The sequence below is a fragment of the Oryzias latipes genome, chromosome 1, assembly GCF_053564925.1.
Source record: "Oryzias latipes strain Hd-rR chromosome 1, Olatipes_Hd-rR_3.1".
NCBI lineage: Eukaryota > Metazoa > Chordata > Actinopteri > Beloniformes > Adrianichthyidae > Oryzias > Oryzias latipes.
The window spans coordinates 27,215,651-27,230,510 of NC_136237.1; the positions used below are offsets into that span (position 1 = coordinate 27,215,651).

The 14,860-nt window shown below is 38.8% G+C and overlaps 1 protein-coding gene across 1 annotated transcript; it reads left to right on the forward strand.

Moving 5' to 3' along the window:
* Positions 1-3,499: 3,499 nt before the first annotated feature.
* Positions 3,500-13,644, forward strand: LOC101172222 (dickkopf-related protein 2). The gene is made up of 4 exons (XM_023957408.2): positions 3,500-4,017; positions 10,024-10,177; positions 10,597-10,728; positions 11,968-13,644. Exons 1-4 carry the CDS (start codon positions 3,835-3,837, stop codon positions 12,216-12,218), a joined length of 720 nt encoding a protein of 239 aa, XP_023813176.1. The 5' UTR covers positions 3,500-3,834; the 3' UTR covers positions 12,219-13,644.
* The last annotated feature ends 1,216 nt before the right edge of the window (positions 13,645-14,860 follow it).

The following is a 14,860-nucleotide window of genomic DNA, read 5'->3' on the forward strand; positions in this document are numbered from 1 at the left end:
AGGCCGACCCACACAGTTGTGGGTGGTCAGTCGTGATGTCAATGTCTGGAAGATGAGATCCACGAGTAAGGCTTGAAAAAATAAACCAACACGGACTTTAATCACATGTATTATTAGAGGCTGAAGCTGGGCTTCACACAGTGTGTCAGACAGTGTCTCTAACTGCTGATATCCGCCTTGAAAGCCTTAGTGAGATTTAAAACGTTTTGTTCAAATTACTCTTGTAACAGAAACGAAATTCTGAAGTTCTTCTAAGACTGAGAAGTAATGTAAAATTTTGACGAGATACAAAAGTCCCAACATCGAGCACTATCCTAGTTTCAGAGAAGTCTTGAGATCTGGACTTCTGACCTGCAGTATTTTATATATAAATGTGTTTTCCTGACATAGCCATGCAGTCGGCATCCCAGTGAACTTCAACTGCAAGCCCTTTTGATGCAATAAGACATGAAATGTTGCAAATGATGCCACTCTAATCTGTCATGGAAACACTGAACATCTAAAGTCTGATTTTTTTTCTTCCTTGAAATAATAGCCCCATGTTTTATAAATGACTATGTGTTTTGCATATTTGGGAGGGTTTTTAGATTCTGAATTCAAGGTGGGAATTCAGTTTGTGTTCCAAATCCAGATTTCACAGCTCCTATGCTTCTTTTCTCCTGTTGCCTTCTGAACAAACAGGCAATGGTACATTTGGAAACATTTACAGATTACTTAATAATGATCAAAAAGTGAATACCATGAGGAGACTGGAGCTAATATAACGTGTCAGAACAAGGTGATCCCACGGGAAACTCCTTCCAACTGACCAGGCCAAAAACAACAATCATAAAGGATTATCTCAAAGTCCATTTTACTTTTTATGACAAATACCTCAGATTCTGCAAGCTTGTATTTGTGATGCAGAGAGAAGAGAGAGAAAAAAACCCCAATAATTTTATCTATTGCACCTGATGCTTTGCAGTCTGTCACATCAATCGGTTTTCGTGCTCTTGGTTACTTTGCTACTCTGGCCTGTCATATCTCATCTGCTGCGGTTCCTTCAGACATTTCCACACTAATCAGTAACAGTGTGTCCACATGCCTTTTTTTCCCCTTGTGGACTCGAAGCAGTCTGTCATTTTGAGAGTCTTTTTATTCGTGCTTGCATCTCATGAAGTGATGAATGAGTTTGAAATTCCACCGAGCAGTGACCCGCCTTGCTCTGGTCCTCCAGTTCACTGTGATCCCCTTACAGCCTTTCTTCAAGGCATTTTATTATGTTCATTACATGTAATAAAGCAGAAACATTGCAGTCTGATCATGTTGATCAGGTAAATCAAGGCAATTGTTGTTTTTTTCTTTTTTACTTTGATTTTTTAATAAGAATGTCCATTCATCAAAAAACTCAATGAAGCATTCAGAATTGATGGTAGGTGATTTACAGGGAAGTTTTTAAAATATAAATGCAGCAGTCAGATATTTCCGTAAAATAAAAAAGGTGTGAAAATGTTTACTTAGGTAGAAGGATTCCATTAAAATTTAGGTGTTAATTTTGCTATAAATTTTTGTCAAACTTATTAAATAGTTTATTTAACCCTAGTATTTAAAAAATGATGATAAAGTCCACATAAGGTTCCTGTTTGGACAGGTTTATTGCCAGCCCATAGCTAGTAATCTTAGAATATTTAACTTATTGCTCCCCATATTTTACCCACAGTAAAGAACTTTGGGGGAATAATTACATTTTTGATTACATCCATTATACATATTTCTCCACAGAGGAAAGATTGTTTCATAAACTAGGCCAGGGCGGCCCATTCCCCCTGCATAGATTAATACTATATTGCATTAATATCAATATGCTAAAAATGTAGATATTCTATTATTCTTATTATAATCACTATACGTGCCAAAGTGCATGCAACTTACTATTAACATGTTTGAATCATGTACTTCTCCTCTATTCTTGATAGTTTATTTATTATGTAGTTTTATGCCTCTGTTTGGTGCAGTGCGCTTCATGTATTGTCCCTCTTTCCCACTCCCCTCCGGGGATTACCTGGTGGTAATGCTGGTAATTAGAACAAAAAATAAAGATGACTAATAAAAATATTATTAGTCTTATTTTGAAAAGTTTTATAAGTTTGGTTTAATTCTACAATCTACTATTGTTTAATCATCCTAATTTTTTTGTAACTTTTTTTTAGGTAATCAATGGTGGCTTTTTTCACTAAGCTTTTTTTTTTTTTTTTAGTTTTCGTAACTTAAAAAAGTCTGCTATTATTTTCTAAAAGAAGCTAAAAGATTTGGTTTGTCAAAAAGTAAATATGAAAGAATAAAGTATTTTTTCTGACAATTAAAGCAAGCTTTTGTGTCCCTTAAGGTGAGGTGTTACAATAACTTCTTACATGAATTCCGGAAAAAGACACTTTCAGAGTGTATTTCTGGCGAAGGCATCTGTCTGGTGTGACTCTTTCATGGTAAATCACTGTCCACTCAGGTGACTAGTAAGGCTAAAATAGTAGCACTTCTGAGCGTCTACAGTTACACCAGACAAGTCCAATACTTCCTCCCACTCCCCAGTTCAGTTGGTTACCTTTTGTGTTTAACAAAAGAACTTGACACTTTGAATTGGACTCTGTGATGGATCGCCTTTGAGGTCAGAAGCCTTTACTGGTATACTGGTTTCCTCCCTGTTCAGCCAAGCTTACAACACTGAATAGACCAAGAGTGTGTGTGTGTGTGTGTGTGTGTGTGTGTGTGTGGGTGGGTGGGGGGGTGGGGGGGGTGAAGACTAAAGCAATATTAGGTGGGAAAAGGAGAGTCATTGTGGGAAAGCTGTTTTTCTGAGAGTTCTGTTCACTTTCATTAGTTATTGTGTGTGCATCCATCAAAATGAGGCTTTCCATGTAATAATAATGTTCAGAAAATTAGGTGATCCAGCAACATACTTTAGCTGCCTAGAATGAAAGAGCTCAGTTCGCCGATTCTGCAGAATCCTGGTGCAGAATTCCGAATGAAACTGCAGTCTATATTTTCTGCACTAACCTTATCTCATCCGGCATGTGCGTCATGAGGGATGTCTTTCCCATAGAGGGGAAAACAGTGATTATCAGACTGATTGTAATTGTAAGTTATGAAGTAAGGTCATATGAAACTTGAACTTTTAGGCCTGCGTTTGAACGCATGTAACCATTTCCTTTAGAAATGAATTCTTTCACGTGATAATGAGGAAATGTTCCACTTTACTTATAATAGACCTCTTAAATTTTTTTCTCTCTCTCCCTATTTCCTCTGCATCCCCAACCGCCTCGCAGTAAAGAAGGGTCAAGTGCTCAGTTAAAATACACAGTGTATAATTTTATAGCTCTTTCCCAAAGGAGCTTCTGGTGCCGGTGTGGAGACGACAATGCGGGAGCAGCAGTGCCGCGCACAGATTAGTTTCACTCTTTGTCAGTACTGGATAGGGGCGGAGGAAGCAAACTCATTAGGATCCTATTAAAAAAAAAGTGTCTGAGATCATAAAGCTGCCGGCTGGAAGACGGAGTGCTCACTCACAGCCAGACGGAGACACAGTGGAGACCTCCTAAAGGTCCTTTTCTTTTGACCAACTTTGACTCTTCATTACTCCCCTTCTTCACTGGACTCTGCCCATGGCAGGCATTCTTCTGAACATCACATCAGCAGTATAAATTTTTGCCTCACCATCCTTGCCTCTGTTGCGCTCTTGGCAGCCGTGACGCATGGACAGAGCGGGGGCGCACGCGCCTTATTGAGATACTCTTTTTTTTTTTAATTTCCCGACACAAACTTTAAAGTTTTTGGTTTTTCCCTCTCGACGTTGTATCGAGGATGCTTGCCACTACTTGGAATAGATGCTGTGTTTTGATGTTTCTCATCGTCTCCGTGAGGACAGACGCATCAGAGGGGCGCCCGAAAGAGAACTCCATCAAGTCTGGTCTCATCGAGGAGAAGCCCACAGCGGCCACTAACCGCTCTGCTGTTGTCACCAAGAAGCGCAACTTCATCCCGCAGGTACACTTTCACTTTTTTTTTTTTTTTGGTCTGTAAAATCACATATTTAGGGACTTTTACGCATGCGCCAAAACAAGATAAAAGATCATATTTATTCACACCCAAAAATATAACTCACGTTGTGAGAGCTGTTATTAGAACTGTGGGAGCACTGGACCTCTCATAAACCTTAATTGCCTCTCAAACCTGACGCCACAGTCGGGTGCAGCGCACTTCGACAGTAAATCATTGATGGCAGCAGAAATGTGAGAAAAAGTTAACACTTGGGGTAATTTTCTGTCTGGGACCTGGTGTCATTAAAGCGGACCAGACGCTTGCTGGGATTATGAGATTCCGTATGGGGCCGCTGGGATACACTTAGTAGCCACTCAAAAAGTTATCAACTCATGCTGCTTCGGCAAAGTGCCACATCAATGCAACTGGAAAGCTGGGATTAAAAGGAAATAATAAATGAAATGCAGATTTGTCTGTTGTGTTTAGTTTAGGAAATGCCTTATTGTGGTTTTTGTGCACATGGCACTGGCACATCTCCATATCTCCCACAATCCATCTATCATCCTAATCAGATGCTTTTGCCTCAACTTTGTTTTTCTGTAAGATAGTTTGCTGTGATGCCTAAATGCAAAATGTGCAACACTTACCTTTGCAATTGTTTAACTTGGTTTGAAATGAATTAAAATGTTATGAAACAAAAGTGCCTTTTGTACAAATGTTGATGTGTTTGTGGCACACCGAGAAAGTTTTTGTAATTTGTGTGTCTTGTAGTTTTAGTCAGATCTCAGCCACAAAGTAGTAGCACTTGTTGTGTAGTTCATAAACTCAATTTGCCACATTGTAGCCACAAATGATTCTGCATCTTTGTGTTACTGAATTGTGGGTCTGTCCCTTAGTTTGTGTAATTGGAGAGCACAAAAACATGTCAAAGATGACCATTTTTTTTCCAAAGTGACTCACGATTGAACCCCCCCCCCCCCCCCCCATACCAAAAGCTTTCAGTGCTGATTAAGGTTTGGCTTAATATTTGGAAAATAGCAACAACCTCAACATTTCCTTTACGTTTTAGAGTACGTTTTAGAGTACATTTCCTTTACGTTTGCCTTTAACCACATTTATGAGGATGCTGCACATATACGCTGCAGACAGACTTATGCTTATGTTGCCATTCTGCTGACATTTTTTGAGTTGGTGGGGTCTGGCTGGCAGATTTTCACACCTCTAGACAATTTGCAGGAAATAGTTGGATAGTGAGCTCTCACCACATAAGCCATCTTTTCTTTCTTTCTTGTGAAATGGGAGGAAATGCAATGCTTCGTTAGGGCTATCAAATTTTTAACAATATGTTTTTGATATTATACTGCCACTTGTTTGAATGGCACACATTTTAGAAGTGTAGCCTATCCAGCTTGGGAAAAGACAAACAGGAAACTAGAGTGTAATCTGGTGTTGTCACAACACTTGTGGGTGAAAGTTGCATTATTCACCGACAAACAAAAGCAGGTTTTAACTGTTTCCTGGTGGTAATATCCTTCTTGAATGAATCCCTCCATTGTTGCATCTGACTGACTGTAGTAAAACTGTCACCAACCATTTTACTTGTGGCCTTTGAGAAAGAAAAAAGTGTCAGACAAAATTACAATTGAGGACAGCAGTGATTTCTGTCTGTTTGTTCAGCTGAGTTCAGTTTGTCCGGTGATTGCCTGAAGGATGAGGTGCCTTCATGTGTTGGTTCTGATGAGAAATGTCACTTCACAGGGTTACACCTTGTGGATTACCACTGGTAAAATCAGCTCAGAGTTTATCTAAACTAGGTTAAGCACTCAGCCTTATAGTCTCCACTAAGGCGCAAGTAGAAACACATGTGACTATGTATGATGAAACACATCAAACTCATGGTTTGTGTGAGTGACTTGTGCACAGTCATCTCTATGTTATGTGATACAACCTCTGTGCTTTCAGGGTCTGTGAAGACAGTTTACACAATGGCTTTGTTTATTTGACTTCTTAAGGCCCCACAGTACTCATTAACACCATTCATAGGTTCAGGTTACAAACTGTAGCTCTGAAGGTCCAGAGCATTTGTAAATGTCAGAGGATGTTTCCAACTGAGGGATAAATTAAACTTAATGGCTGAATAGTTAAAACAGCTTCAAAATTACATTTTACATCAACAAAATTAAAAAACGAGTACTTTTAGGGGAGTGATTAACAGTTTTGAAAGTTTCTTCCTAAAGAAAACAACTTTCATGACTCATTAATGTGGTTTTTTTGTGTGTGCCATAAAGCAAACAGCAGGCCTAGCTTGGTGGTTATGGGGAGTTTTACTGTTATCTATTTTTGGCAGATTGGTTCCAAGTTCCGAAAAAACTTTGATTTGATCTTCAAATGAGATGCATGTCCTCCATATGTTGGGCTTATAGGAGGATTTTTCAACAACTGCAGTTCCTGTCTTTTGCTAAAAAAAACAAGCAAAACCTGAAATTGAATTACACTTTTAGTTGCAGATGATTTAGGATTACCCGGTCAATCAAATACACATTAAAATAGAAAGCCCACACTGGAACAGAAAGAAAAAAAAGTAAAGATTTGACATTCAAAATGAAGGGATGTTATACCAATGAATGAGTAAAAATAACAAGCCTGAAACTTTCAACTGCAGAAACAGCAGAAGTGATATGGTCTGCTTGCAGGGTTTGGTTTCTGTAACACAAATACCTGGATTTTTGTAAAGGTCATGGTGCAGATGTCGGTCGACCTCTGATCAGGTAAAGCGGTCGACCTCTGATCGGGAAAGCGGTCGACCTCTGATCGGAATATTGCACGTTTGGTTTCTGCCTTGCCTGTCCGTGTTGCAAAATGTCCTTGGGCAAGACACTGAACGCTACATTGCGCCTGGTGGTTTTGGCTTGGCGACAGTATTCGGCTGCTGAGGCGTGTGACTTTTTAAAGAGTTTTTGGATGTCTGCCAATCAAATTTGAAAGATTCTCAGACTATCATACTCTCGCTACCCAAAATGTCCTTTAAATACACATACTCACTGCATGTCTGGTTAGTCCTTTTAGCGTGGAGAGAGATGTGCTCCTCATTGTGGATACACGGTCAAACCAAAATCATTCCCTCCCAAATGTGTTCCTCGCAGTGAATAAGTAAGTTGAAACATCTACAGGTTATCTACAGGTAATTTCAGACTAAGGTGTTCCAACAAGAACATCCTGCAGGTAGCTCATTTGCTGTGATTGCATGTTAGAAGGATGCCTCATTGATATCAAAACAACTTACATAAGAAGTGTTTCAATCTAAAAGTGAAGAGTAAAAAGATCCTCACCAGCATGTTTTTTTTTCACTACAGTCTCTGTGTGAAAGTGCTTTTAGACTGTCTTCATTCCCTTAATCCAATAAATACAGTGTTCTTTATCTGGTAACAACATTTAGCTTTGTAGCTTTTTTTTTGTTCTGCTGCAGGAAACAACGCCAGTCCGTTGGGATTCTGTCAGTAGGATTTTGGCAATTAAACACGAGCTCATTTACTTCAGGATAACTTATTTCATCATCCTTCTTTTCCTGCATTTCAAACTCTCATAAGTATGTTAAGCAGAGGTGGCAGTCATAGTGTTATTTTTATGCATTGCAGGCCATGTCGGTGGAAAAGTATCAACACTCTGGAATGGGTTAACAGACGTAAATAAGGGATCTCAAAGACTGAGAGCGAAGGTTCAAAGCCCTCTATATCCTGGAGTAAATCCCTTGCAGATTGTTGCTCCCGCACATTTATGTTTCCTCTTCAAAGCAACAGTGTTTTACCAGCACAAAAGCAACACAAGATAGGACCGGGGGCTTCCCTTATGGATCTCCGTCTGTCTTTCTCTTTATCGTCACACCAGCATACCAAGAGAGGATTTGAAGTGTTCAGTTTTTAACCCTCTTCCTGTGCACTTTCCAAAGCTTTGCTTTTATGTGTGAAGGTCGTCAGGGTAAAAAATAAGGGATCAACAGAAAAACACGTGAGATGACTTTTTTGGATGCAGTCAAATGACGGTTCATTCCTCAGAAGTTGCAAATGGGGCGGTTTAAACACGACAGGATAAGGCCAGATTATCAGCTGTGGTTTCAGGGGTCAGGTATCAGTGCATTTCAAAGGGCTGACATTCAGATTGAGCTGTGATGGAAGAGGTGAGCCCAGGTCTTCTTCATCTGCAACACTCTTTCCTGCCAACATGCAGTCTGTGGAACCTGATGCAACACCACGACAAAATCAGAGCAGGTGTCATGAAATACCGCCGGAGATACGTCTGCATATTTATCTGTGAAGCTACAAAAACACCGGACTTCCCCATTAAGAATTTGCAAAACATGGTTTTTTGAACGCAAATAGAGCCCATGCATGTCCGCCACCTACAGTTGGAAGAGGCTTTGTAACAACTGTCAAAGCAGTGCAAAATTCTGATATATGAAAAACTTGGTGTCATATAATTCCGCTTGGGCACAAACTGCAATTATTAATTTCTCCCCCATGATTAATTTTCAAGCGGTTGGCACTTCCTGGAATTAAAAGGGACATCATCCACATGTCACTAAGAAATCCAAGTCCCCGGATTGGTCAAATTTTGACCTTTATCATGCAACATGTATTCAGTGGTTGTGCATTTTGCATAAAGAGCCTGAATATGGTCATAAAAACTTGCATGAACATGAGAGTTGTGAACGCAGAAGCCCAAAACCTTTCATTGGTAGTGGTTGCTTGAACACGCGTTGCTGAGGGTGGAGTGAATGTCGCTTCAGCAAAGAATGTCCCTGTTTCTTGTTGGACCATACTTTCCCCAGCAGTCTTCTGGACATTGAGAGTTTCTTGGACTAAGTATGTTACTCCAATCATCTTGGAAGAAGGAGTTTGTAAAAAGCAAAGAGCATATTAAGTGAGCTTACAGCGATAACTAAAGTTATAGCAATAATTTGTCATCAAGGTGTTCTTCAAGGGGCTGAGTAACAAGCTACTATTTGTTTACTTGGTACGGCATCTGAGCCGGGAGGCAATTAGTGTCTGACAGGAAGCAGTGGGAACAGGCAGCCAGCTTCTCTTCAAACACCCGTCTCTCCAACTAATTCTCGCATAGTTGATCTATAAACAAATAAAATGCAAAATGGTAGTTTGTGGCATTAGTGAGGGTGTGTGATGTAAGTAAGCTGGGATGTACAATTGCATTTTCTGCACAGATGAAACGCTGGGAGCTGTCGGACATCCAGGGTCAGGAAGGTGCAAACCAGAACCGAAATATGTCCCAAATCTTTTTTTTTAATTGCCGTCTCCCCTATTTTTTTTCAATGACCTTAGTATGTTGGTTAATCTCCCTGAATGTTGGCATAAACACGGATTTGAGCATAATGCTTACTTTTATCCACATGCTGAGCATTTGCTTCCTGTCATAATGATGGATGAGCATTCAGTTTGATATTCCTGCTCGTTTTTCCACTGCTGCACAAGTGCCTTCACACATTTCAAGCCTGAGAAAGTCAACTGTGGCAGCTGTCCAGCAAGTCTAATCTTGTTCTTTTTTTTTGAAGCTCAAATGTGCATGTGAGAACTTCCGATGTGTTGCTGTAGTGCTGATGAATGTTGCAGCTGGTTTAAGTCGCTTCATTTTTCTTCTTTTCTTTCACATCCGGCTCCTGCACCCAAGGTGATGTTCTTCAAAATAAGAGTTTCTCACATGTGGATGGGTTTTTACAGAAATATAAATGAGAACGTGTTTCTTGTACTTCCCACAGAAACTTATTTCAAAATAAAATCAGAGCGTGATTAAAGATACTTACCGGATACATGCAGCTTTTATTCTTTTGTTAGCACTTGTCTTATTTCTTATTTTACTCATCTTCTACAGTGTTGTTAATGTTTTTCACTTTTTCCAAACACTTGTTCTTTCGCATGTTGTGCAGGCAGAACCAAAAAATAAATAAAATAAAGCAATAAAAGAGGTAATTTATTTTGTCTTTTGTTTTGTATGTTTTTCCAGCAAGTGTATCCATGCAGTAATGACAAGGAATGCAGTGTGGGCAGTTACTGCCACAGCCCCCAACAGAGTCCCTCTCGCTGCCTGTCCTGCCGCCGGAAGATGAAAAGATGCAACCGAGACTCTATGTGCTGCCCTGGAAACCGCTGCAGTAACTGTGCGTGTGAATTCATTCCCAAATTAAAATATATACAGCCTGATGAACTCAGGGGACATTCTAAAACTTGGATTTGCAACAAAACCTTTTTTTAAAAAAAAACAGTTTTTTAAGTAAAAAATTTGATCTTTAGTTTGCCTTTTCTAAAAGATACTTTCCTTTGGACCATTAAAGATAAATAATATTTAACCCAAGTTGTCAAATGATCAGTTAAACAAAAAACAAATGTCCACAATTCTCCTAAGCAAACCAATTACTTTAAGTTGGAACGAAAGAATTGCTCCAGTGGAGATGTTTGAGGCTTCACGCCCCACCCTCAAATTATCCAGTGTTCTGAGAAATTCATTTTGGCAACAGGGCTGTTATTAAAAATGTATAAGAGTTAAGCTTCACCTCTGTTCCTGTTTGTTTCTGTGCAGATATTTGTGTCCCAGTGTTTGAGAGCGTGCTTTCGCCTCACATCCCAGCTTTGGACGAGCACAGCAAACACTCCACGAAATACCACAGCTGGAGGAAGAAAGGAAAGGCACAGGCTAAGCATTCGCTGAAAGGTAAAAATCTCCTCTGCAAACCATTTTCAATGTTCTCATTTTTCTCACTGCCATCCTCAACCTCTGTGGATGAAGTCATTACAGCATATCTTCAACAATCTAACGGCCATGCCAGTCCGCAAGTGATGTTGATAGAGGGCCTTTTGGTGCTGTGCCCAAAACATACCAGGCCAGCTGAGAACAAACCACAATGCATGTTGCTGTTCTGCACTGTCACAAAACCACAGAACAGTTCTGCTGACAGCAGCACACAATGTGTGACACACAAGGAAAGAAACCACAGAACCCAGTTTTGGTATGTCTGTTGCAATAACTCATTGAACCTCCTGCTTTGTGTTCATGCCACCTGACAGAGGTTATTTTTAGAGCCTGTTCCTGATGCAGTGGGTGACTTAACTCTAAATGGACCCTTTAACCAACAGAGTTTAAAGTAGAAATCAGTGTTACAACAACCTAAAAGTTGCAACTGATTCATTGAATTGCCTTCATTTGTTTTTGACTCTTTTTTCCTAAAAGTCATTCTTTTATCATCTTTTGATCTATTGTGAAAGGGTTCCCAGTCGTCTTTTAAACACAATTATGTTGTTTTTATGTTGGACATCATTTGGATCTAGCTGTCTACAAGTGACTGGAGCCGAGCAGGGAGCTTGTAGCTTGCTCTTGTAGTTTCTGTCACACCTACAATCTTTTTACAGCTGCATTTTTTCGTCTGCTCTTCATTCACAATGATTGGAATAAAAAAAATCCTTAGAAATGCACCTTTAAGCTTAATTTTCTTTATATATGTCCTCCATCATTAGAAAAACTACCACAAGAACATGTGAACAATCAGTTTTTCTTTATCAGAGTGCATCTTTAAACGCTCTAGAAGGTTCTTGCAAGTCACTGCTTGAGAAGTCTCCACCCAGAAGATCCAGGATATAAAACTATGAATTAATAGTTCATCACTGGCAAGACTAAATATTGAAATAAGCAAAGTAAGACATAAAACATTTCAGAAGCATGGCTTAAAGGATGAAAGTAGTTTTACTTTTTAATGCTTCCTGTGACTCTGACGAGTCCAAATATGATGGAATCTGTGGAATTTTTAGGCGCGATACATCCCCATGTATGTTCTTTTTAAATGGCAGTCAGTGTAAATATTTTCTGCTTGTTCTATAAGAATTTCTATAAGAATCTTTGTGTTTGCTCATGTAACATCTCCACCCCTGATGCTCAGAGTTTGTGGTGTTCTTTCAGGTCACGAGGGTGACCCTTGCTTGCGATCGTCTGATTGCTCGGAGGGCTACTGCTGCGCTCGCCATTTCTGGACCAAAATTTGCAAACCAGTGCTGAGGCAGGGAGAGGTGTGCACCAAGCAGAGGAAGAAAGGCTCTCACGGCTTGGAAATCTTCCAGCGCTGTGACTGCGCCAAGGGCCTCTCCTGCAAGGTGTGGAAAGACGCCACCTCCTTATCCAAGTCCAGACTCCACATGTGCCAGAAGATCTGAAGCTGAGGCTGCAGCTGTCAGTGATGAGGCCTCATCCGTCGATCAGTGAAGGTTTTTTCTTAAAAAAGAAAAAAAAAAGAAAATAGTTGGCTGTTTTGAAAAGGAGCAAAAAGCTGACACTAACAAGAGACAGAACAAACTTTTAGGGTTCAAGCTCTCTTTTACAAGAGGAGGCCGCTCAAGCACATGTACACACAGCATTGAGATAACACGTCTGAACTGCGTTTATTAAAAAAGAATCCCTTTTTCATAACCTTCAGGGAGCTGCAGAGATATTCAGATGAGCGGTGTGGACCAAAATGAGGCCACAGATGTAGCAACCTTCATCAAGCTTCATCCAAACAATCTTAACATAGTCTAAAGATTTTATGTTAAACATTTCTGTTTTCATGACTGGATTTCCTCATTTTTTTGGGTCAAATTTCCATAATTCCATATACATTCAGTTATTTCAAAGCTTAAAAATGTCAACTTTTGCTGTTAGAAACTTTCATAACCAGTAACAGTGTTTTAATCCTTTTAATGACAGTACAGGCTGGTCACCTAGAGTGATAACTTATTTAAACATTACATTTAGTGTTCGAACACCAAAGAATGGCATTTTCTACAGGATGAGCAGTTTCTTATGATGTTGCTATCATAAAACAGGAACTGAAGCATCGTATTTGCTGCAGAAAGCTTGTATGATCTGCCATGATGTAGCTTCTACCAAATGTCATCCAGCAGTGAGTTAAACTGAGGATCTGCTGCAGCTGTTGTGATGTTAATGTCAAAGCTTCTGCTTTTACAGTCACCTGACCTGAAGTCAAGGAAGGAATGAACAAGTCATTTACCATTCATTTTTTGTGTTTTTTTCTTACCATATATTTTCATCCCAAACTTTTTGGAAACATTTGTGGCGCACCATTAAAGTTCGAACATGAATCTTTTTAAAGTATATTTAATTTCCCTAATTTTGAACTTTACAAACAAGCATTAAGATTTCATTGTTTGAAAAATTGAATGTTTGTTTTAAAGCATCAAGTATACATACTGTTCTGTTTAAACCTTCTAAAGTATCGATAAGCTCTTATATTGTAAATAGACTGGAATTAGCATATATTTAAGGATCCGTGTATATCATGTACATATGTTTAAGATTGAGACAGTACTATGAAATATTTTAGGTAGGAAGGGTAGGGTTGGATGGCAAATGCACACTGAAGTAGTAGACAGCCAGGAGAAAATCTGCCATAGTTCTGACAAATTTCCCAGACCGGATGAATCGTAACAATGTCTCAAATATGTCATGTAAATGATGTGTAAATGGTGAGAAGATGAATATCCCACTAATATTTTTTTTGTGTGTGAATCCTTTGCGTTGATTTTACTTCTTGTATTTACCTTAATGGATGAATAAAAATATTGTTTTTTGTATTTATCATCACCCTTTGTTTCTTTTTGCTTGATCAATTTAAATAACCTAAACATCATGCCTAAAAATATGTTTTAATTTTACTGTGGCCCACAATAAATTATAATATTTTACTCATTACAAAAGACACATTTTGAAACACATTTTCATTTCACCTCCCACTCTGTTTACTTGTCAGCAGCTAAGAACATTTGTGAGTCGATGCACATTATGCACTTCATTACTGCCACCAGCAATAATGTGAACCTTATGTTGGAATTTACCTCTTCAACTTCCAGTCAAGTGACCAAACAGTAAGAAGCCACAGAAAAGTGAACGCAAGTTCAAGTTTCAAACAGTGAGGTAACAGAGTTGATAAACTAAGTCTTTAGTATTAATACTTTCCATGAGTTGAATGGACATTTTTTATATGAAATATGAATTTAATTTCTTTTATTGAAGTTCTTGAAATGAAAACATACAGCCAGAAATAACTAGTTTTGATCCAGGTTTTTGTTGTTGTTGCATGGAACAGTGTGCACAGAGCCTAAGAGAAGTCTGCATCCAAGGACACTTCATCACTGACAGAAATACTGCAGACACCAAGTGTTCTGTTGATAAGACACTCCCAGTTCGCCGTCCTGGAGGCTCAAATTGCACTCAGTCTAGTAAGGGGCAAATAAATACATGAAAAAAACACATTTATAGCCAGATGTTAGACAGAAAAAGTCCTTCAAGTTTGTTTTTCATGGTTTTCTCTTCTACACAGTCAATGTGCATAAACAATATGGAATAAAAGTCCCTTTTAAACCATTTAAATATATTTCTAAATGTAGTTAACATTCTAAAAGTAATTAACATGAATGATATTTTTAGACATTATCTCTACATAAAAAAATAAAACTTGATAAATTTATTTAAAAAAAAACACTTGTTTATTTCAAACTAATGTGTCCTGCTTATTAAACCCCAATAATGAGGGTAAAATTGGAGTTTAAATTGTGATCGGGTGACAACAACCTGCAGCCACAAAGTGCGTTTGTCTGCTTTTCAACGGTCAAAACAAAAATCTATGAGGGTCATTATAGCCTAATGCTTTGCAGATGTGATCTATGGGCAAATCTTTGTACCCTTGTTCCAGTGAAAATGTTCAGTACATATTTGGTTTAATAAGGACCACGTATCTTTTATGATGCATGTTATGAAATGATGGTAGAGCAGGAAGCTCTTTGAAAGAAAAAAAGGGGCT

Bases quoted from the DNA above. Each gene is read 5' to 3' on its own strand.
- LOC101172222 (XM_023957408.2), top strand. From the start codon at position 3,835: ATGCTTGCCACTACTTGGAATAGATGCTGTGTTTTGATGTTTCTCATC. The intron at 10,178-10,596 runs GTGCGTGTGAAT...GTTTCTGTGCAG, and splicing joins TGGAAACCGCTGCAGTAACT to ATATTTGTGTCCCAGTGTTT. The intron at 10,729-11,967 runs GTAAAAATCTCC...GTGTTCTTTCAG, and splicing joins GGCTAAGCATTCGCTGAAAG to GTCACGAGGGTGACCCTTGC.